The 21,407-nt window shown below is 57.4% G+C and overlaps 6 protein-coding genes and 4 non-coding genes across 10 annotated transcripts; 3 read left to right on the forward strand and 7 right to left on the reverse strand.

Annotated features, from left to right (window-relative positions):
* Positions 1-559: 559 nt before the first annotated feature.
* TRAVEDRAFT_23690 (uncharacterized protein) lies at positions 560-3,259 on the reverse strand (the record flags this gene model as incomplete). The annotated part of the gene is made up of 7 exons (XM_008045130.1): positions 560-632; positions 814-1,921; positions 2,027-2,177; positions 2,256-2,605; positions 2,756-2,850; positions 2,895-3,055; positions 3,077-3,259. 7 exons carry the CDS (start codon positions 3,257-3,259, stop codon positions 560-562), a joined length of 2,121 nt encoding a protein of 706 aa, XP_008043321.1.
* A 1,680-nt stretch (positions 3,260-4,939) lies between these two features.
* Positions 4,940-7,922, reverse strand: TRAVEDRAFT_174009 (phenylacetyl-CoA ligase). The gene is made up of 20 exons (XM_008045500.1): positions 7,727-7,922; positions 7,616-7,670; positions 7,540-7,554; positions 7,452-7,478; positions 7,351-7,399; positions 7,262-7,296; positions 6,931-7,211; positions 6,728-6,854; positions 6,664-6,678; positions 6,586-6,608; positions 6,507-6,530; positions 6,368-6,447; positions 6,284-6,317; positions 6,102-6,231; positions 6,015-6,046; positions 5,789-5,958; positions 5,712-5,735; positions 5,586-5,655; positions 5,305-5,520; positions 4,940-5,242 (listed from the first exon to the last, which is right to left on the reverse strand). The coding sequence occupies exons 1-20, from the start codon at positions 7,892-7,894 to the stop codon at positions 5,081-5,083; spliced, it is 1,737 nt and encodes a 578-aa protein (XP_008043691.1). The 5' UTR covers positions 7,895-7,922; the 3' UTR covers positions 4,940-5,080.
* Positions 7,923-8,634: 712 nt separating this feature from the next.
* TRAVEDRAFT_t213 lies at positions 8,635-8,708 on the reverse strand. Its single transcript has one exon. It is a non-coding gene; the product is annotated as a tRNA-Ile (tRNA).
* Positions 8,709-8,800: 92 nt separating this feature from the next.
* TRAVEDRAFT_66925 (uncharacterized protein) lies at positions 8,801-14,305 on the reverse strand (the record flags this gene model as incomplete). Its single annotated transcript, XM_008045501.1, has 8 exons — positions 8,801-9,270; positions 9,341-9,906; positions 9,989-10,430; positions 10,486-10,556; positions 11,022-11,784; positions 11,839-12,798; positions 12,854-13,315; positions 13,364-14,305. The coding sequence occupies 8 exons, from the start codon at positions 14,303-14,305 to the stop codon at positions 9,163-9,165; spliced, it is 4,314 nt and encodes a 1,437-aa protein (XP_008043692.1). The 3' UTR covers positions 8,801-9,162.
* On the reverse strand, positions 10,746-10,816 carry TRAVEDRAFT_t212. The gene has a single exon. It is a non-coding gene; the product is annotated as a tRNA-Gly (tRNA).
* A 162-nt stretch (positions 14,306-14,467) lies between the features above and the next one.
* On the forward strand, positions 14,468-14,541 carry TRAVEDRAFT_t199. Its single transcript has one exon. It is a non-coding gene; the product is annotated as a tRNA-Ile (tRNA).
* A 565-nt stretch (positions 14,542-15,106) lies between these two features.
* TRAVEDRAFT_74658 (uncharacterized protein) lies at positions 15,107-16,023 on the reverse strand (the record flags this gene model as incomplete). Its single annotated transcript, XM_008045502.1, has 2 exons — positions 15,107-15,226; positions 15,280-16,023. 2 exons carry the CDS (start codon positions 16,021-16,023, stop codon positions 15,164-15,166), a joined length of 807 nt encoding a protein of 268 aa, XP_008043693.1. The 3' UTR covers positions 15,107-15,163.
* Positions 16,024-16,700: 677 nt separating this feature from the next.
* On the forward strand, positions 16,701-17,637 carry TRAVEDRAFT_23694 (uncharacterized protein; the record flags this gene model as incomplete). The annotated part of the gene is made up of 4 exons (XM_008045131.1): positions 16,701-16,980; positions 17,035-17,293; positions 17,351-17,464; positions 17,571-17,637. The coding sequence occupies 4 exons, from the start codon at positions 16,701-16,703 to the stop codon at positions 17,635-17,637; spliced, it is 720 nt and encodes a 239-aa protein (XP_008043322.1).
* Positions 17,638-18,073: 436 nt separating this feature from the next.
* Positions 18,074-18,144, reverse strand: TRAVEDRAFT_t211. The gene has a single exon. It is a non-coding gene; the product is annotated as a tRNA-Gly (tRNA).
* A 73-nt stretch (positions 18,145-18,217) lies between these two features.
* On the forward strand, positions 18,218-20,135 carry TRAVEDRAFT_174018 (P60-like protein). Its single transcript, XM_008045503.1, has 7 exons — positions 18,218-18,454; positions 18,513-18,577; positions 18,645-18,964; positions 19,024-19,401; positions 19,456-19,707; positions 19,764-19,840; positions 19,898-20,135. Exons 1-7 carry the CDS (start codon positions 18,273-18,275, stop codon positions 19,968-19,970), a joined length of 1,347 nt encoding a protein of 448 aa, XP_008043694.1. The 5' UTR covers positions 18,218-18,272; the 3' UTR covers positions 19,971-20,135.
* Positions 20,136-21,407: the final 1,272 nt, after the last annotated feature.

Below are 21,407 nucleotides of genomic sequence, written 5' to 3' on the forward strand. Positions count from 1 at the left end.
CAGACGGAACAGTTGTGAGCTAGCCGCGAGGCCGGACTGCCTCGACCCCGCACCCAAAGCCCGCGAATGCATTGCTTCCAGGATCCGGCGAGCGTCTTACGGATTGCGCAAGGGGCCGCAGAAGGTACCCCAACGGTGGCGGCCAACGAACCGCTAGGGCATGATAAGGCGGACGAACGTGTTTTGCTCGGGCTGGGATTAGGCGTGCGATGTGGGCGCATCGCTGAGCAAGAGGTTGGACCTTCTTGGTCTATCAGAACCCTGCACGTATCATGGGGTCGACGGTTACTCTCGCAGATGCTTGTAGCATGTGCTGTGTGGTCTTAAGAGGTTGCCAGGCGGTGTGAGCGATCGAGTAGATGGCTGCCCAAGAGACGCGTGCACTGTAATGCCACCCTTGTCCAAGCAGAAGCAACATTCGTCTGTTCTTTTTTTGTCTTCGAACACCGTTTATCGCCTGAGAGGGCTTGGCCCTATGGCAGACCCCAGTATGTCTTCGCGAAGCGCAATGGCTCGACTGCGACACGCAATTGATACGGCCAACCTTTGTCTGGCAAACTCAAAGCTCGCGCCCAGTTACGAGCACGCGCGAGTACCTCTCCTGGTCGGGTGGAAATATCAAAATTGCCTCTCTTGTGCATCATCCAGTAATTAACCGTCGAGGCATGATCTAGTACGGCAGACCGCTACCCCATCGGCAAACCTCCGCACAAGTGGTTATCGTCATTCCGTCCTTCGAGGCGTAACGCCCGTTATGTTCTCCCTATGGTTAGGCGAGTCCTGATACAAGCTTCGCTCGACCTCAACACGTACAATCTGTCTCGCACCACGCCATCCTCATAGAAGTTCCTAAAGGAACACTCCGGGATATCCAATCTGGGAAAGAGATGGTGCAGAAACGCGGCCAGCGAATGCGCTTCGCTCAGGGAGAGACATCGCCCGACTTCAGCCGCCACGCCGGGAGCCAGCACCAGCCGCCGCACGGTGCTGTCCCCAGGGTGCCGGGGCTTAGGCAGCGTATACGAGGGAATGTCGCCATCCGTGAGGACAGCCAAATCCAGGCTGACCAGGTGCGGACAGAGCGTCGCAAAATGGACCAGCGAGTGCAGCGTCGCGAAAGAAAGCGGGCCCGATACGTGACGGTGGTGTCGCAGCTCCAGGTAGTGTATACGGGGGAGACCCGCCGCCACGGCGTGCATGTCGTCGTCCGCGGAGTACTCCGCAGGTAGGGAGGGGAATGGCCGGCCGTGCAGCTTGAAGCACAGCGTTTCCAAGCGCTCCAGCGCAAAGAGGGGGCCGAGCAGGTCTGCCATAGGCGGGAGTACCGAGCTCTCGATACCGCCAGACACGCTGTACCGCGCGTTTACGCTCAGCGTGCGCAGATGCGGGGCGAAACGCGCTTCTGCGATGTCCCGCACGCACCCGGAGAGCACTGTCACGCAGTCTTGGGCGTGGTCAGGCGAGAAGCGCTGTCTCATCGAGAAGCGCAGCTCCTCCAGACAAGGGCACGTCAACGCAGAGGGCAAACTGGCGACTGCGTCCCATGTGCCGGAGTAGACGAGATGGCGAAGCCTCGGCGCCAGGGGGTATGCGGTGGCTCCTCGCCATGGATCCAGTCGGAGTGGGATACTGTGGACTGAGGGATTTCCGATATGCAAATGTTCGAGCCGAGGAAGCGCGCAGATGAGCCTATCTACCAAGGTCGCTTCGAGTTGAAAGGAATTCAAGATCTCGGAGACAGTCAGCTCGAGAGTCTTCAATCGCGGCAATGCGACGAGGCCGGCGATGAAAACTGGTATAGTCTTGCGTGATTGTAGGAGGGCGGAGAGGGGAAGAGTAGCCCTTTCCAGGGATGGGAATGCCTCCGCTACGGCGCCGCTGAGCCTGAAAAGGTCGGAGAGAGGGATGTCGATGTTAATAGCTGTATTTAGAATAGACACGACGGGGGAGGCAATCAAAGCCAGAGTAGAAAAGGGTGCGCGTGTTGGACCCACGTCCGACGTCCGACCACCGATGGAAAGCGCACGAACAGACGGCAGGATTGTGCGTCCACCATTGCATTTGACCAAGACGCGAAAACGGTCGCTATCAAGTTCCCGGAGTTCCAGTTTGCGCACTATACGGATGAGGGATGTATAGCGAAGGAAGCGCGTCCATGCTGCCTGCGGGGGATTGAACTGTACATGTACCGACGTAGTGTCAGCACATCGTACATCCCAGTCAACAAGACAAAGGACCGATATCGATGCACTCACACTGACAGTATCGCCGGGTTGTATGGCTCCAGCCACAAGGAGGGAGTAGAGAGGTTCCAGGCTAGGAATGTCGTGCCATGTTACCGCGGCCGCGGAGTGAAAGAACGCATGACACACAAGCGCAACATGGTGGGATGCGCGATACCTCTCGGGAAGCGTCCATGAGTAGAATTCCTGCAAGACTTGATCCAAGATTTCGGTGCACCGCAGAGCGCGATGACAGGCACTACTTGTCTCTGGACTAGACTCGGAGGGTGGAGGGTACGAGGTAGCAGCATGATCTAGAGTGGCGTTGCTGTAGATGTAGTCCATGGGCACAGTGGTGGAGGAGTCCCAACGATGCACATGTCCTGGTGATAGCGAGCACAACAACAGACAAAGATGTTTACTACGTTGTATGCGATTGGGCGCCTGATCAACCTAGTAAGTATGTACAAGTCCGAGTGCCTGAAGAGGGAAGTGAACGAACATACTTACTTGACCACAGTTTCATTACATACCAGAGGATATGCGGCAGCTTGTGTCTCGGGTTTCGTTGCCGTCTGCTACTCGTTTTTCCGAGCCTCCGGGTCCCGTTGTAGGAGGCCTATCTCGTCTTGCACGACAGCGCTTTTCGCAATGTCGTCGGCGAAAACGCACGCAGCAACATCCAGGTGCGGGAACAGGCGGTGTAAACACGCGGCAAGCCGTTTTGGTTCCGTCGCCGGACTAGAGTCCCCCAGATGCAGTATCCGCAGGGCGTCGCACTGCACGGGCCCCTCGCCGGGGAGCGCGCTCGGGATGGCGGAGTTGAGATCCACCTGCGACAAGGACAGGCTCACGAGTTGCGGGCAAAGCGTCGCGAAGTGGACCAGCGAGCGCAGAGTAGGCGGAGACTCGAGGGGCACGGGTCTCTCGAGCAGCAGCGCGATGCGCTGCACGCGCCGGAGCGCGACGGCGACGGCGCGCATGTCGCCGTCCGATATGTCGGGCGTGAGGCATCGGAAGCGACGATATAACTCCATGGTGAACGAGACGTCCTCCAAGTGCTCGAGCGCCGAAAGGGGATGCAGGATGTCCGCGAGCGTTCGGCGCTGTGCAGGGGGCAGCTGTCTCACTACGAACGAACCGCTGGCGGGGGCGTGGATAGACAGCCTGCGAAGGTATGGGGCAAAGGGCGCGTCGGAGATCGCCTGCACGCACGCACAGAGCGTGACGTGAGATGCAGAACCTTTGGCGGGTCGTAGGGCTATATGGAGCTCTTCCAGGGATGGGCACGAGATGGTGGATGGCAGATCCGCAACGACCTCCCAGCCACCACGACAGACGAGATGGCGGAGTCGAGGGGCCACAACACGTTGTGGCGCAGGCAGCGGTGTCGTTGCAGACCTGCTAAAGTAGGCGTCCAAGTGTTCAAGCTGAGGAAGCGAGGATAATAGCGCTTGTAGATACGATGACCCACCGTGAGAGGCATAGTGCCAGTTCAGTGTGAGATGGCGAAGGTGTTTGAGGGGAATGAGGTCGGCGACCGTCCTCAGAGGATCTTCAATCGTTTCGCCCGTGGATGATATTTTCAGCGAGCAGATACCTGGAAAGGCCTTAGAAACGGTTTCAGCTAATCTACCGTGAAGGAGATCGCGTGAATCCTGCTCGGCCCCATAATGAGTAGGGGTAAGTAGTATCTCTAGTGTGGTGACGGTGGGGGAGGCCAGTGAAGACAGAATAAACATGTGCGCTGAATCCAAGACACCACCGAGCCTTAGATTGAGTTCCCTTAGTGACGACAGGAAGGAGCGTCCATGACAACGCTTGAGGAGCAGGGTGATGAGGTCTCTTAAGGGATCCTTTTGGGAGGTCTTCGTATGGACAAGTAGGCGGAGTCCACGGACAGAATCGGCGTATTGTAGAAACCTCCCCCAGGTGTCGGATTGTGTGCCAGGTAGATCAGCTTCCTGGATCTGCAAGATATGGATTATGAGACATGTCAGCCCCAGCAATCAGAGCCTCTTCAGAATTTTGACACTTGGGTACTAGTAACTCACGGAAAAAGGGTGGAGTGCGTACTGGCCCCACTCAGGAGAAGTCGACAGGCTATCCTTTGGGACGTCTACAAGGATTCGAAACAGAGGCCATAGCCCTTGTAGATCGCTCCAAAGAGTGGCAGTCGCAGGATGAAGAAATGCACGACATGTGAGTGCGAGGTTGAGTAGAGACCGGCGCCCGAGGGCGACATCCCATGAGATGATTTCCTGCAGAACCTGGTCTAGTATGTCCGCACATCTCAACGCGCGATGACAGGCACTGTCCAAAGTGTGTGTGGAAGCAGAGGAGGATGACATGATGGTCGAAAGCTAGCAGCATCCGACTCAATTCTGTGCCTCATGCGACGTGCGACATTCTTGCCGGTGAGCCGTGGGCGCTAAGTCCCGGGCTGCTAATAGCAGCCTAAGCCGCTCGCCGCTGCCCTCTCTCGACTCCTCTCATCGCCATGAGTCGGGCTCCAGCAGGTTCGTGAAGTGACAATCTGCGGTCAAATATATCGTCAAAAAACCTACATTTTTCTCTCTGACGCATGACGCGCTTCGTCCTTTGGCCTTCGCGGCTGACAGACACAACTTCCTCCGTGTATACTTACCCCGCATTTCCCATTCGTGACACTAGTACCTTGGTCACTGCTTAGTGCTCCAAGCCAGCCTATCTATTCCCAAAACTATATATTAGCCAACGTGCATATACCTTGTGGCTCTATGGTATAGTATATCCTAAGTAGCCTCCGGCCAAGCTAACATCTCATGCGGTAACGGTGCCACATTGCTCCCGAAGATTGCAGGCAAAGGGGGAGGCGTTCAGAGCTTCGCAGACGGTTTCTGCGCCTGCGCGCGCAAGGCCTTGCTCTGGTCGCGCAGCACCCGCCGGAGGATCTTCCCGCTGGGGCTCTTCGGAATTGCCTCGATGAAGATAACGCCGCCCGTGAGCCACTTGTACTTTGACTTCGTCGCGGAGACGTGCTAGCGCAGGATCCTTGTCAGCGTCTCTCTCCAAGCCAGGCGGTGTAGTGCATCGCGCATACCTTTTGCAAGCGATCCTTGACCTCCTCCACGAGCCCGGGCGTCTTCGCGACCTCTGCAGCGACGGCGGGCTTGAGGACGACGTACGCGAGCGGCGCCTCCCCCGCGAAGTCGTCGGGGATGCCGATCACCGCGACGTCCGCGACGTCTGGGTGGTCGAGCAGATGGCCCTCTAGCTCCGAAGGGGCGACCTGGTTGCCTTTCACCTTAATGAGTTCCTGGCGTAGTGCGGAGGTACGGGTCAGGGTATGCCGGAGGCTAGATGGAAACGGGTGCGGCGAACCTTGATACGGTCCGTGACAAACATGTCGCCGTTCTCGGCGAAGAGCACTTCGTCACCGGTCTTCAACCAGCTGGCGAAAAGATCAACAAAATACGCTAAAGACAAATGGACATAGGACCGACTGACCCATCGATGAAAGTTTCGTTTGTGCTGTCGGACTCGTCAGGACCGCCAAACAACGACTGACAGTGGTGGCAACTCACGCTTGCTCGTTGTGGTAGTAACCCAGCGCGATCTGTGGGCCTTTGAGCAGCAGCTCGCCCGGCTCCCCGACGCCCGCGAGGGAGCCGTCCGGCTTGACGACCTTTGCGGTGATGCCAGGAACGAGCTGCCCCGCGCTTCCGAGCGTGCCGACCTTCTGCGTGATAGGATACTGAAAATGTACTGTAAGTATGCCTACGTCCACAAATCCGACGACATGAGACGTACAACCGTGACCGCTGCGGTAGTCTCCGTCATGCCTGAATACATCGTGTGTGAGTACACGTGCAGCACAAGTCTTTTTGAAGTACTGACCGTAGCCCTGGCCGATGTGTAGCTTGGGGAACGCCTCTACGAGCTGCGTGGTGAGCTCTGCAGACACGGGTGCGGCGGCCGCGACGATCACACGCAGTGTAGAGAGATTGTACTTCTTGGTAGCAGGGTGCTGTATAGATAATGAGCACAACTGCGTTGTAAAAATCGGCGGCGTAGCTTACCTTCACAAGGAGAAGCGCTTGTGGGGGGACAATACTGTCTGAAGGTTAGCCTGGGCATAGGCGGAGGTGATAAAATACACGTACAGCAAGTGTGTGATGCCGTAGGTATCGATGTTCTCGAGGAATCGTTCGTAGTTGAACTTTGCAGACACGACGACGGTCATCTACGGCGAGCCTATGTCAATATATGGCATATTTTAACGTGGCAGTGTATCATACGCACGGAGACGTAGAACATGGCGTGCAACTGTGGCAGAGCCTTAGTGAAAAATATTTTGACAGGGACGTAGCGGGGGACTCACGTTGACCACCAACCCATAGATATCTTCCATGACCATGAGCCTGCTGTCGTACAACAACAGGGAATGATCTTAACTCACGACTGAAAGGCAGAACTATAATAATATCAGCCTTTGAAGAATAATACATAGTAAGATAGCCCACCTCCAGAAACCACATCTCCTGGACGAAACCGCCGCTCTTCCGGAGGCGCGTGATTTTGCCCTTGACCAGCAAGGGTTGCGAACTGGATCAAGTCGCTTATCACATTGTAGTGCGAGATGGCCACCGCCTGGACGCCCACAAGTAGAACTTAGCTCAGGACTCGGCCTAGGACAGGACCGTGACGAGGCGTTTCTCGCACGCACCTTCGGCTTCCCGGTTGTCCCGGACGAGAAGCACAGGAACGCAATTTTCTCGCGGGCCTGCCCGGGCTTCGTGAACTTGTACTCGACATATGGGGGAAGCGTCTTGTCATTGACGAGGTCTTCGACGGTCTTGAGGGCAAGCTTCTTGGGCGCCTTGTGTCCGTCGAGCACGATAATGCGCGAGTGCGGCAGCTTGACGGCGTTCGCGGCTTCGATGGCAGCGGGCAGGTTCTCGACGTATGCGACTAGGAAAGAAGGCTTAGCGACAGTTAGTTGGTAGGCTGTAAGGTACGGTCAGCGTAGCTCCTGTTATAAAGAACGATTCGCCCACCGAGTTCTTCAGAAGTCAACGAAGCGCTCAGTGCCCTGGGTGAGGTTAGTCGGAAGTTCAGTGCACAATTCTATCAGCGTGCGACGTACGCCACAATGCCGCCGATTTTCTGCGTTGCCCACGTCAACGTGGGGTAGTCTGGGTATGAATGAGTATCAATCATTACCGTACAGGGTGCATTATTACGTACCGACATGGTTTGGAATATAAAGGGAAACTACGAAGACAGACGGTGAGCACAAAACATTAGCGTTTAATGAACGCCGTGGGTCACAAACCAATGTCCCCATCACCTAGCGAGAGTTCGACTCGTGAGCAATGCAGCCACGGGCAGTGGTGCTGGGCATAACGCACCAATGTTCCAAAGAGCGCTGAAGGCCCTCGCCAACGCGTCTGTTCGATATTGAAGCTACATACGACTCAGCAAACGAATGTCACTTCACAGCTGCACAATGAGACGCGTACTTCCGAGAGATACACCTTCCGGCCCGTCTCCTCCTCGATCATGCACGGAAACTTGCCGACATCCGCCGACTTAGTCGGGTGCTCAAACGTCTCGCTGAATACGAACTGAGGGATGGTAAGGTCATCGCGGGGCTCCACGTAAGGGATGGGCGACTGAAAGAGCGTCATGGTGGCAGAGAGACGACGGTTGCAGGCTAAGGGGTGACCGCAAGGACGAGGGTTAAGTTGTGCGAGAGTCGAGACCGAGAGCCGCGGGGTTACAACCGGGTCCGGTAAACCTTCGCGGTCTTGTGGCGCGGTCGTAATCACGGTTGCGCCTCGGCCGAGGGGTACCCGCATGCAAGGAACGACCGCGAGCGGTCCTCGTCGTCAACCTCGTCAACCGTCTTTGCAATCTGCCGGCGACGGCTTCGACGCTCGCGCAACATCGCGGACGCTTTCTGAAAGTTTAAGCATGGCAGGTGTCAGCCTGTGTTGTTTTTGCAAGGCCAGATCGGTTCGGAGCTATGTTTTGCATGCATCATTGGTTCAGGCCGGCGACTTCTAGTTACCGACGTACTCTTTAAATGACGTCTTTCCGGTTGTTCGAGAACTTCGAGGTCTGGAGTCCCTTCATCCTATATGTATTCATTCCATAAGACAGATACTCGCCGACGATGAGGTTAGTTGATGAGATTATGCCGACATATGGAGATAGATTTTGAATCGAGCCGTTGCGTTGTGGCCTAGAACTTGGGGAAATCTGCACGGCAGTGATGACAGCCTTGAACTGACGGACTTTACAAAAAGGAAGTGAATATTCCGCTCTAGATGATACGCAATGAGGGAACGTCGGACGTGGTGGTTCGGAGTAAATGTCGAGTTTGATCAGCTCTCATCTTTCTGGACGGAGCACACAGAGAAAAAAGTGGCCAACGCCGGGATCGAACCGACGACCTTGGCGTTATTAGCACCACGCTCTAACCAACTGAGCTAGTCGGCCAATATTTAACTGGTTGAAGGTAACATCCCGATTCAGGTTTGCTACCGCACGTCGATCCGCTTGACATAGTAATACCTCCTTGAAGCTTGCAGTATGGGATAGAGCTTTGGTCTCGTTACCTACAGCATCTGAGATACATTCCCGAGAGCATAAATGAGACAGGATATAGTAGGCATGACTAGAGTGTACCGTTCCAAAGACGGTGTGTCGACGCTACATCGTCCTTCCTAAGTACTGCTCCCTCCTCCTCGGTAGGGCCTCTAAGTTCCCTCTCGGCGACTCCCGATTGCAATATGCTATATGTACTGCAATGCGATTTGGCCGTCTGTGCTCCTCGTAGCAGAGCCCGTTGTGAGGGCAAGCAAGCAGGTTGACCTGGATGCCTTGTAGGGCACAATGGCGGCGAGGTTTAGGAGAATGCGTCGAACGCATAGCGGATAGTTCGCACGTCGACCTATGGTTCCTTCGATCCGCCTCGACGGGGCATGGCGTCCGGCGGATTGGAGTCAGGCTCCCGGACAGCAATATACGGCCCTTCGAGAGGGCTCCCCCACGGAGAATCCTGCAAGCCCCAGAGTCTATGTCAGCACTGTTCTCAAAGGGTTTGGATGAGCGGCTGAGACTAGACATACCGTGAGGCCGCTCTTCAAGTGCCGGTCCAAAATGCTGCCCAAAGTGCTTGGTTTCTGCGGGCCTGGCGGATTAGACGGTCCCTCGGAGCTCTCATCCTGTTGCGATTGCGAGGACGCAGAAACGGGGCGCGAGAGTCGCTGGAGGGCCTGCGTAAACGATAGCTGGACCGCCTTCTCCTTCTTCGTAGGCTCCGGGGGAGGTTTGGACGGAGGAGGTTTGGGCGGACGTGGTAAGGGAGGTTTCTCGGAGCGTAGCGGGGAGCGTGGCAGAGGGTCCCTCTCAGAGCGTAGCTGGGGAAGCTTCTCAATGTGCGGCGGAGGGAGCCTGTCAGAGCCCGGTGGAGGGAGCCTCTCGGAGCGTGGCGGGGGGAGCCTTTCGGAGCGCAGAGGGGGCAGCTTCTGGGAACGTGGTGCCCTCACGGCTACCTGCTTCATCTTCGCCCACTGCATCTCGAGTCGCGTTCCGGTGGCTGCTATCATCTCGAGAGCGTCGCGGAGGCTGGGGATGAGTCGTGTATAGGGCATGTTGTACACTTGATCATATGGGTGGATGATGTACACCCAGTCTACCAGCATCTACGCGTGAGTCTTACTACAACAGAGTATACAGGAGAAAATGGGGGCGCGCAGCGAACACAGGCTACTCACTAGGCATGATCCACGCATCCGGGGCGGCTGCTCCTCTGAACACGACCTTCTCTTTGCCCTTCGGTCCCTCCACATCGGCACCGCGCGTAACAATGAGCGAGACGACAGTCTTGATCTTCCGCAGTATGTCCTGGCGCACTACATGTCCCCCAACGTCCCGCGGGGCGACATCGAGCAGCGACATGTTCACGCTCCGTCCCCCGCCGTCGCCCCTGCTGAGTTTATACGGCGGGCTCGGGAAGGGCGTCGTGGGCTTTTCGAGTACGCCGTGTGGTAGCGCACGCAGCTTGAATCCCGGGTAACAACGCCATGGGAATGCGCGCAGAAATTCTGGGTTGCGGTAGCCAAGCGCAGGGTGGGTGGGGTCGACGGCGAAGTTCTGCGGAAGCGGTTTGTGCGCGTGGACGACGCGGTAGATGCTGCCTGGAGTGGTACGTCTGAACTGTTCAGGGCGTGCTGTGAGCACTGCAAGAGGCATGACGACGGTGTATACGCACATTAATCGACCTAATGCCCTCCGTAAGTTTTGGGAGACGGCTGATCTCAGCGCATGACGGCTGGCGCATTGCTGAGCGAGACCAGAGGATACTTCCCTCGAATCAAACAGAAACAACCCGTTTGCAGTTTGGACAATCCGGAGACGAAATTCAGACCATGAGTGAGCAATACATGATGAGGGAGTAGAGAGAAGAGTGACACGCTCCTTCCGAGTCCGTGCCAGTCGGAAGCCGCCCGGCCTTCGATCAGCTGGGCAAAATGCATTAAGGGGGAATCGAACCCCCGGCGGGTCGATGGCAACGACCCAGGTTACCACTACCCCATTAATGCGGTGACGGACTGACCTCCGCGAGCGTCTCCACCTCCTCAGAGAAGAAATACCGCCATGAAGCTCAAGTTCACTGCGGACGCATGCCCCGGTACCGTCTCATTCCAGCGTCGCGGGTATCCATACGTACATATACAAGTACACAACGAAAGCATAGATCAAACCCCGCATAGCCTCACGCTCGCCCAGCCCTCGCCCTCGTGGCACGCGTCTTCGGCACCGGTTGCGCCTCCTCCTCTACCTCTTTCACGCTGGACGCCGCCGCCTTTCGCGCGCCCTTGCCCGCCGCACGCACTCGCGCCGCCGGAGCTTTCGATTCCTCGTCGTCCTCACCAGCCTCTGGGGTGTTCTCTTTGTCTTCGGGAATAGCAGCCTCCCCGCCTGCAGTAGGAGTCGCAGCAGCAGCCGCGCCCCGCGTCCGCGTGCCACTGCGCCCAGCCGTACCCGTAGTCGAGGGCGTAGCATGCCGTGGTACAGGCGTACGCCGTGCGCGTGTAGCCCGCGCCCCGGTTGCAGGCCCCGCATCTTGTCCCTCGGAGGGCAAAGACGGCTCGACGTCCTCCTGTTTTACCGCGCCCACCGGAATCTTGCTGCGTGTCCCACGACGTACACGGGCAGCAGCGGGTGCTGACGGCTCCTCCTCCGCAGGCGTGCCAGCGCGCGGCAGCGAGTCCAGTGGGTCGTCCTCGTTGTCCTCCTCGGGGACCTCAATGGGTTTCGCGCGTGTGCCACGGCGGGCGGGGCCGGCCTTTGTGGTGGTAGTAGGCGTCTTCGCGCGCGTCTTACGGGCGGGCTTGACGTCGGCGGTGTCGTCGGTGTGCGACGACGTAGATGAGTCGGTCGTCTGGCGGCCACGGCGCGTCGCGCGCGCTGCGGTAGTAGGTGGCTGATCCCTGTCCTCCTCATCCTCCTGAGGCTCGGGCGTAGCAGGCTTCTTCTCCGCAGCCTTGCCTCGGGTTGCTCGAGGAATCTGTAGTCCACAATCAGTTATCCGTAAAACGTGTCCAGAATGCTCCATACATACCTGCCCAACCTCGCCATCAGCGGTGCGCGCCCTTGTACGGCGCACCGCACGACCAGTCTCAGCGCCGGCATCCTCCGTTGGCACGGACTCCTCCGGCACTTGCGAGGAAGCGCGAGTGCTCTTCGCAGGAGCCGACTGTGCGGCCGCAGCGGGCGTACGTCGTGCGATCCTGCTCGTACCAGGGGCCTTCCGTCCTCGTGTGCCCCGCGCGGGAAGAGATTCAATAGGTTCCTCCACTTCTTCCGGCACTTCAGATTGCGGCGCCTCTGCAGGAGGCTCCTCCCGAGACGAGCGGCGTTCAGGGGAAGCAGGACGCTGCGTCGTCGGCGTGCTCAGCATCTCCTTGACACCCTCCATCCGCGGGGTCTCCGTCGGGCCCACGGGTTGTACGCGGAACATGTCGCGCATGCCAGTGAGGGCAGGGGAACTCGCCTGGGCGTGCGCTCGCCCAAACACGTGCCGGAGGTCCGCCATCCTAGGTGTCTGTTGAGCCGGCGCAGGAGCGCTGTTGGAGGCAGCGCTATCGCCCTCCATATCCTCCGCCTCGAGGTCGGTTTCGTCCTCCTCGATAAGGATGCGCGAGGGCGCGTGCGCCGTAGCATGGCCGGGCGCGAGGAGCGAGAACCCGCCCTCGCGCTTGCGCGGGCTGACGTTCAAGCTTTGGCGGCCGAGGCTCTGGCGCTGCTTCATGCCGTCGACCATCTGCTGCATGCGTGCGAGGAGCACGGTCGTGTCCTCCTTCTCGTCGTCCTCAGCTTTGACAGAGGACGATGATGTCTCTTCATTGCCAGCAGCCGACTTAGACTCCGACGCTGCAGCCGGAGGCTCGTTGGGCTGCGCGAAGCTTGGTGAAGGGAGCGGCGCAAGAGACGGGAAAAGCGTGCGGCGCGAGCCGGGCGTTTGCCCCTTGAAGAAGTTGTCGGGGGTCGCGAGCGCCGAGCGTCGGCGTGCGCGGATAGCCTGTTTACGCTGGAGCATGAGACTTCGTAAATATACAAAGGCGAATAATACGTACCTCGCGTTCTTCTTCACTGAGCTTCTCTCGCTTGGTTGGCGAGCGAGGGGTGGACGGTGGGGCGAGTGTGCTGGATGAGGGGACACTGCTTTCTTCCTCTTTCACGGGGTTCGGCACTTCAATCTCGCTCACTTTCCATGGTGCGACGACACGAACACGGCGGGGCCCGGTGTCGGCCCCGTGGCCGCCCAGAGACATGCGCGCCTCCCTGACAGACATGGTCCTGGGGAGCTGCGGTGTCATGAAGTGACCAAGAGGGCGCGGAGGCTCATTTGACTCGTTGTGCTGTTCATCGTGGTCATCATCAAACTCATCATCTTCGTGTACGTCTTCGTCATAGTTCCCTTCGTCCTCGTCCTCGTCACTTTGGATGTCGTCCATCCCTTCGTGGTACTCTTCTGTGTACTGATCGTCGTCGTCTTCGGCTTGATTCAAGTCTGTCTCTTCCTCTTCCTCCTTCGGCTGTCACCGGTCAGATATATGTAATTGTGAGGCTGAAAGGGAGCATACCTCTACAGAGAGCCCTCGGAAAGCCCAGCCAAGGCTGCCCTTGACCAAGTCGAGGCTCTTCCGCCACCCCGTAACTTGCTTCTGTCCGTCCGGCGGCGGTATCTCCTGCACATCGTCATCGTCCTCTTCTCCTTCAGCAATCGCCGCGATAGTCTCTTCAACCTCCTCGACCTCGTGCTCTTCCTCCATCTGCATCTCGCGCTGAATAGCCACGCGCTGTGCCGACCGAATCAGTACCGCACGGTGTAGCGAAGGGCGTGGTCGCCGCCGAACAGGTGTTTGAAGGACTTGTTGAGCGGAGGGGAGAGGAAGGGGGAGGACGGGCTCCGGCTCCGGTTCGACTTCGTCGAGGATGACCAGGTCCTTATCCTCTTCCACGACGCGAGGCGTGTCACTCTGTACGAGCACAATCTCCTCGAGCTCGCGCGCAAACGGCGTGCGGAGCGGGGTTTGCAGCACGCGTAAGTTCTCCTCAGGGTTAGGACTTGGCCCAGGGGTAAAGACGTGCGCGCTCGCGATCATAGAAAGGCGCAAGGGCCGACGCGCGGGAGTGGCTCGCGAGGGTGTGTTAATAAGAGCAGGGCGAAGGTGTTTTGGAGGGTAGCTAAAGCGGAAACGTTTCTTGTGGATGTCGATGACAGAGTTGTTCTGCAACGGCACGGTCGTGGGTCCGGGCGCGTTCGCTGCGGCGGGGAATAGAGGGTCATCGTCCAGCAGAAGTCCGTTCGTACCGAGAACTACAAGAAACGCCTTGCGGTCCACGAAGGTGATCTTAGCATGCAAGGCGGAGACAGCGGGGTAATACAAGCGGAGAGAGCAAGACTGGTCGCGTCCGATAGTGAGTTCCTCGTCGTCGATGGGGTAGGACGTTACAATAAATTCAACGGGCAGACGGCGCAGCAGAGAGAGCGTCCCGTATCGGCCAATGTCGGTGGCGTTCATTGTCGCGTCGGAATGCCCGTCCGGCAGAGGAAGGTGGCGGTCGGGAGAAGGTCGCGTTCAGGGACAAGTTCAACATCCACACGCCTATAGCCACTCCCGTGACCGCGACGCGACGGGGAGCGCCCGCGCGACGAGAATTGCCGCTCTGACCCAATCAATAATGGCCGACTAGCTCAGTTGGTTAGAGCGTGGTGCTAATAACGCCAAGGTCGTCGGTTCGATCCCGGCGTTGGCCAGAGTTTTGTGCCTCGTTCGTCATTTATATCCTCCCGCCTTATGTAGCCAGCTCTTTCTCGGAGCTGTCTTGGTCTGTAGCTGACATTCTTGATGAGTTTCAGCGGCTCATTGAGTGGTGCGTGGACACAAGTGGAGCCTGGCAGCGGACCCACATCACGAAACATGACTTCCCACGACCACGCTACGACCACTCTCCGGGGCCACCTGTAGTTAAACACGAGCGCCCATACAAACCCCAACGTTATTCCAACTAGGCTTCAAGGGGCAAAGTCCTCTCAGGACCTATATCCAATGGCCAAAACCGCACATTCATCGAACATGAATTCCCCAAGCAGATGCCCAACACCCCGATTGGGCTGGGGTTGTAAGCCTCTAGCGACAGCATCGTCAGCATATTATTAGTTATTGCGACCCAGTAGGAGATTGATCCCCAGTGTAAGCATGCCACAATGTCGGCGGCCGCGCAGATCTAGAGATTGATATAGGTTTGAGACTCAGAAGTTCGCAAAGAGACAGCACAACGATACATTGCCCAAGAAATCCTAGAACTCTGCGGACGACAAAGGATCAATCTCAGAGCACAATCACCGTGTATGGAGTACGTAGGGATACAGCAGTCGGTCATGTACGCAGCCAAGCCGTCTTCGCCAGTTTCTTCTGCTTCTTCTGGTCTTTGTAGCGCTCCTGAAGATACTATCAATATGTGGCCAACATGGAGTCTTCGTATAAGTACTCACGATGTCCTTTTTCGTCGGACGTTTGCGCTTCCGGCTCTCCTCCTCCTGTGCCTCCTGGAGCTTACGCATTTCCACCTCGCTCTCCCACGCGTTGACGTCGAAGTAGAACTCGCTCATCCGCTTCGACCGCTCAAACTCGGACAGATGCGATGGGTCGCGGGCGTCCGGGCGCGCAAACGCTCCTGTGCGGGCGTTAAACTTCGCGGTATAGGTGTTTGCGCCGGGTGCGGCGCTTCCCCCGGCCAGGGAGGGGTCGAGATGTGCGAGGGCGGGGTCAATGCCTAGCGCTGCCGCTGCCGCGTAGATATCAACTGCTGAAGAGGGCCCTGGGGTGGCCTCAGACGTCGACGAGGCGGGCGCCGCGTTAGACGGTCCGGCTTCCGCGTTTGGCTGCTCCAGGGGGTTCACCCAGGTCGTCTCATGGGTGACTGAGTTGTAGAAGTAGTACGCGCTGTGCTGGGGCGACCATACAGCCTGCCATGTTCCTGAGGTTGCTGAAGGGGTCGCTGAGGATGTTGCAGGCTGAGGTTCGGCAGAGTGGGAGGCAGAGGCAGCGCCTGTGGCTGAGGGAGAGGTAGACGTCGCGCGCGAAGGTGAGGCCTCTTCGTCCAACGCAGCTTGCGACTTCTCTGCAGCATGCTCTGGAGGCTGAGACCCGTCTTTGGGAGCCGGACTTTCGTCGTGCTCGGCATCGTGAGCAGCAGGAGAAGCAGAATCTTGTGCAGGGGAGGAGGAGCGAGACATGGTCACGGTAGAGGAGCAAGCGCAGTTCAAACTCCGCTCTGCCGTAGCGCGTCCAAGATCGGAAGGAAGCCGGTGGGCCGCGGCCTCTCCTGCTCTCCTCCACACACGACCACCATCTCGCCTCAGGACATTCACGTAGGTATCGGTTACGGGCGCAGGACAGTGGATGTGTGTGTCTACTCTGCTAACAAGCATTATTCCAGGCACACACCGGCTTCTCCCGCGACCCCGCAATCAGTCCGCACGAAGACCCACCAGATACTGTACCGGAGTCTCTTCAACTGGAATTAGCATCGTCTCGGACCCTCTACTGCTCAGGGACCATACGCTGCAACTCGAATCAGGGCCATCGTATCAGAACCTTCTCCTCCTTTGTACGCTTGCGCAGATCGACCATGACTTCTCCAGAGGAACGCCCGCACTACATCCCTCTACCCCCGCCTCTGCGCTCTGCGATGAAACACTCATCGCGGCCTAGCACGCCCAACTCAATACCGTCTTCGTCTCCAAACCTCCGTGCATCGCCCCTCTCGCCGCCGCTCTCCGGAATCCCACTTGGCTCCCCGGCTCTTTCCTCCTCCACGCTCCCCACCTTCGCTGCGTCTACCCCCGCTTTTCAGACACCATACTCTCAAGGTATTCCTGCGAGCTCCAACGCATCATCTACAGCCGTTACGATGGGCTCCCCAACCACCCCCGCATCACCGCTCATCGCCGCTCAAGGATACACCCCGAAGGTCTCGTTTGACACGCTTGAGAACCCGCAGGCAAGCATGTTCTCGTATACCCTTCACGTGCAAAGCGAAGGGTACGCGCGCATGCGGAGTACGCGTGTCTTCCTCTGCGCGTCGAGTCCGGACGAAAGCGGCCGCCAGGCGCTCGACTGGTGCCTCGAAAGCCTCGTGCAAGACGGCGACGAGCTCGTCGTTTTCCGCGGTGTGGATCCCGATGACTTCGGTACGCTCCCGGTTCTATTTGAAGACATGTATTCCGTGCTTATCCCGATTATAGCTGATAACGACCACGACCAGTATCGTGAGGACGCGCGGGGGCTCATGCACCAGATTCAGGAGAAGTGTGTCGAATATGATGCTGAGCGCAAGCTCTCTATCATCGTCGAGTATATCGCCGGAAAGGTTACACAAACACTCGACCGTCTCATCGCTCTGTATCGCCCCGACTCCGTAGTGGTCGGCACGCGCGGTCAGAGGAGCGTCATGCAGGCATGGGCAGGTGCCTTCGGCGCGCCCGGTGTCGGGAGTGTGTCCAAGTACGTGCCATTTGCACGCGTTGCATGTTCCTGTGCTTTGCTTACGTTCGTGTCAAGATACTGTCTGAGTCACTCGCCTGTACCAGTCATTGTCGTTCGCCCGGAGAGTAAAGTCAAGAAGACGATGGCGAAGCGGAGAGCGAATCCGAAACGTGGACAGCACTTCGACGAGTACGTGTGCTCTGTGCTCTTCTAATCCCTTTCTGCACAAGGCCGCTGCCCCATTTCTCTACTGGTCTTGCATCGTAGTAACGGAATGACTGACATGCTCCATCAGGCTCACGAAACCGAAGACAAACAACGGCTCTTTGTCCGTACCCATGTTCTCTACGCTCACGCGATAATTCAATGGGCACAGCGTTGCCACTTCGTCGGATGGCTATCTTCCAATTTCCTGTAGTTTCGATTGTCCTTGGGTGTTGCGACGTCGTGCTCCCGCATTCAACGATCAAACTTCGCATTCCAATCCAGACCGCATGCATCTACGATAATCATTACCGCATGGTCGTACTTTATTTGTGCCTGCTCATCCTTATTTTTGCCATTGTGTTGTGTCGGTCTTGGGGTTTTGAATGGACTGTGGCTTGTAGAAACCAAATCAAACTGTACTAGTCTACGCGCACGTTAGGTTCCAAACATAACGCGATTTTGATTCTTGAAAGGAGGCCGCACCTGCAGTGTCTCCCAAAGACCTCAAGGTAGGGCCTATCGAGACGTTTCATTGCTGTTATGGTGCAAGATGTAGGCGGTGTATACAAAAGTGAACGACACAAAAACATATGCATTAAGGGGGAATCGAACCCCCGGCGGGTCGATGGCAACGACCCAGGTTACCACTACCCCATTAATGCCTTATAAGCGCTTGTCTTTAACCATCCAATGATTGCATGCTGCTCCTCTCCTACTCGCACCGATCGGTAAGTACGCGAAGTACGGCTTGCACTTTTAAAACCTCTTCATTCGCTCTCTCATCCTCGCTATGGCTGCCTCGAAACCGACGTCGATATTGTCCAAGCAGAAGGCACCGGCTGCATCCAATGGAGCCCCGGCTCAGCGCAACCAGAGCACTCGGAAAGGCAAACGCGCCTGGCGGAAAAACGTCGACATCGAGCCAGTAGAGCATGGGCTGGAGGGGCTGCGCGCCGAGGAGCGGACAACTGGGTGAGCATCATTTGGGCTTGGTAGTGGCATTCAAGCCTCAACTCTAAGCAAATTTCAGGACCATCTTGCAAAAGAAGACGGATGCGGACCTCTTCCAGGTCGATGTCAAGGGAGACGACATGAGTGCGTTATACAGACATCACGACTCAAGGCAAATCGTCCTAATCATGCCGAACTTCTTCGTGAACAGTCCGGAAGACGCTGCCCAAGTTTTCTGAGCGCGTGCTAACTTCGACGAAAATCCTTTCCGAGCGGTCCGCCGTGCCCGCCATATTCTCGCGCCCCACACCGACCTCAAACGCAGAGAAGCGCAAGGCGCTGGTGTCGCATGAGGACAAGAGCCGGCTGCTCCGGATGGGCAAGCGGCTGCGGAAAGGCCCCTTCAACGCATACGTTGACCCGAATCAGGTCGGGGAGGGGAGCGCGATGCTTGAACTGAGCGAAGCGGCGAAGAAGGCAGGGGAGTACAATGTCTGGGAGGAAGAGGTCGCTGAGACCATCGAAGTCAGGGTGCGTACTGAGCAGGCTTTCGGTTCACCGTTCGAGTCTAACAATATTTCGCATCATAGGCTCCGCAGACGAGTAACCCACGCTCACACATCGCGCTAGCGGCGGTACCCTCGCCTCACGAGGGCACGTCGTATAACCCGCCGCTCACGGCCCACCAGCAGCTTTTGAGGGCGGCGCACGAGAAGGAGGAGCAGAGGATCAAGAGTTTGGAGCATGTAGAGGCGCTCAAGGATAAGCTGCTTAAGGCCCGGGCTCTGGCCCTCATAGAGTCGGTGGCAGCGAACGAGATGGTCCCTGGCATGAAGATAGGCAACGCGGAGGAGGCAGAGGGCGATGAGGACGAGGGAGCGGAGGGTGATGAGCCGCTACCTCCCAAGAAAATGCCCGCCAGGAAGACGAAGCAGCAGAGGCGGAAAGCCGAACGGCTGCGTGCAGAGGTCGGTTATTCTCTTGTCGTCTTTCAACAGATATTGACGCGCTTTCAACCGCAGAAACGAGCATTGGCAGAGAAGGCGGCGCGGAAGCGCATGCTCGCGACGGTCGACTCCGCGAAACTCCTCCGTAAATCGATCGCGCGCAATCTCGCAACGCGGGAGAGACTCCGTATCCAAAGACAGGCGGCGCTAGAGGAAAAGCGCAAGCAGGGCTTGGCGGGTCAGCGGATCGGTAGGCACTTCGTCCCAGAAGGAGCGATCGATGTGCAACTCGGCGACGAGCTTAGCGAAAGTCTGCGCGGCTTGAAGGTTTGTCTTCCTTTGGTATGGCCGGGTCTACTGGGATACTAATTCTTGGCCGCTAGCCCGAGGGGAATCTGTTCAGGGACCGCTTCATCAACATGCAGCACCGTGCCCTCATTGAACCGCACGCGCCAAATCCGTACGTCTACCGCTGCAGCCCTGGACCGAGCTATACTAACGCGCTTTGTAATTCTAGGGCGAAGAAGCCTACGCGCAAAACAAAAGAGTACGAGAAGCACTCGTACAAGCGGTTCGACCGGGACTTCTAAGCGCGCTGCACGTCACTGTGTGGTCGAGCTCGAGCTATACTGCATTTTATGCTCATCGCTATTTCATCTCTCGAGGGCAATTCGGGTGCCCGCTTGTACCTCAATGTACTGCAATCTATGATTGCGGGTCACACTCAATGGTCGTGCTCATAGTACCTCTGTGCCATCACTACCAAGGAACCTTTCAACAAAGTGCCCTGACTCTAGGGCGGCCATCGGTGACACTAAACCGACTACGTCCAAGGAGCCTTGAGAATCTCAAGCCGGTCATGGGCGATATAATTTGATTTATTTTTCATCTACGAGAAGGTACAATGACAAAGAAAATCCAAGTCGCCGTCGCGGCGAGCCGCTGGGAGTCGCCGAGCGAAGTGCCCCTGCCTGGGGATTGCATAGCCCCCTTCTGCGTCACACTCTAGATCGTTGAGGAAGGTTCAAAGGAACCGGAAATAATACGTACACCAGGGCTTCCCACCACGAGCATCAGACCGCGACGGTAAGGTGGAGGATCCAAGGCCCGAACGCAGATTCTGCGGATGACGCAGCCGCAGAATGTGCGTGCTTCCTCCGGCTTCCCAAGGGATGTCCAGTGTGGGACCGAGGATCAAGGTGAGCACACGCTGAGGTCACCAGCGGGCGTCCTGGGGCCCGGGGCTGGGGAGGGTGGTGGGCGTCGCGGGAGGTTCTGAGCATGGATTTTCGGATGGTGGCGTTGAAGGCGATAGAACCGCATGACATCGACGGCCACACGGCAGAAGACATCGAACACAACGTCCGACGGTCTATGTGCACAGGCGTGACGCAGGTGCGCGCGCCGCCGGTGTCCGGGTACAGACGCAGCGTGGGCTAATAGCACCGAGAACTATGTGGCTGGGTGCTGTGCGTGGCGCCGCCAGATTGACCAGGTCATGTAGCCGACGTCGTACAAGTCCAGCGCTGATGGAGCTTAATAGTTCGGGCACTCGCGCGCTGTCTGACTGCGAGATTTGCAGGAGTAGCATCCGATCGAGCCGTGAATATTGTTAGGACTTACCAACTTCCAGGCAAGAGAGAAGACGCGAAGTCAGCTCGATACCACATAATAACCGCGCGAGTGATGATTCTGGGGTTGTGCGTGAAGGCCGGAGTATTGCATAAGAACGAGTGCACAAGTGCGATCTCTTAGACACAGACCCAAAGAGCGGAATCCTGACAGCCAGTACGAAGAGCAAGGGTTTGAGCGCTGGTCGACACCGTCCAGAGCAGAGGAGTATCCATGGTAGAGCAGCTTCGCAGCGCTCAGAAGCATTTCAACGCATACGCGGACACCAGTTCATTGCTGCAATAGGATGCGACGTGCAAGACACAGCGACACGCGTGGTGCATCGACGTCGAGTACAACGTCTCGATTAGGCAAAGCGCCCAATCCAGTATTTGACCGGCAATCTCCGGGTACTA

The sequence above is a fragment of the Trametes versicolor genome (genome assembly GCF_000271585.1).
Source record: "Trametes versicolor FP-101664 SS1 unplaced genomic scaffold TRAVEscaffold_12, whole genome shotgun sequence".
Classification (NCBI taxonomy): Eukaryota; Fungi; Basidiomycota; class Agaricomycetes; order Polyporales; family Polyporaceae; genus Trametes; species Trametes versicolor.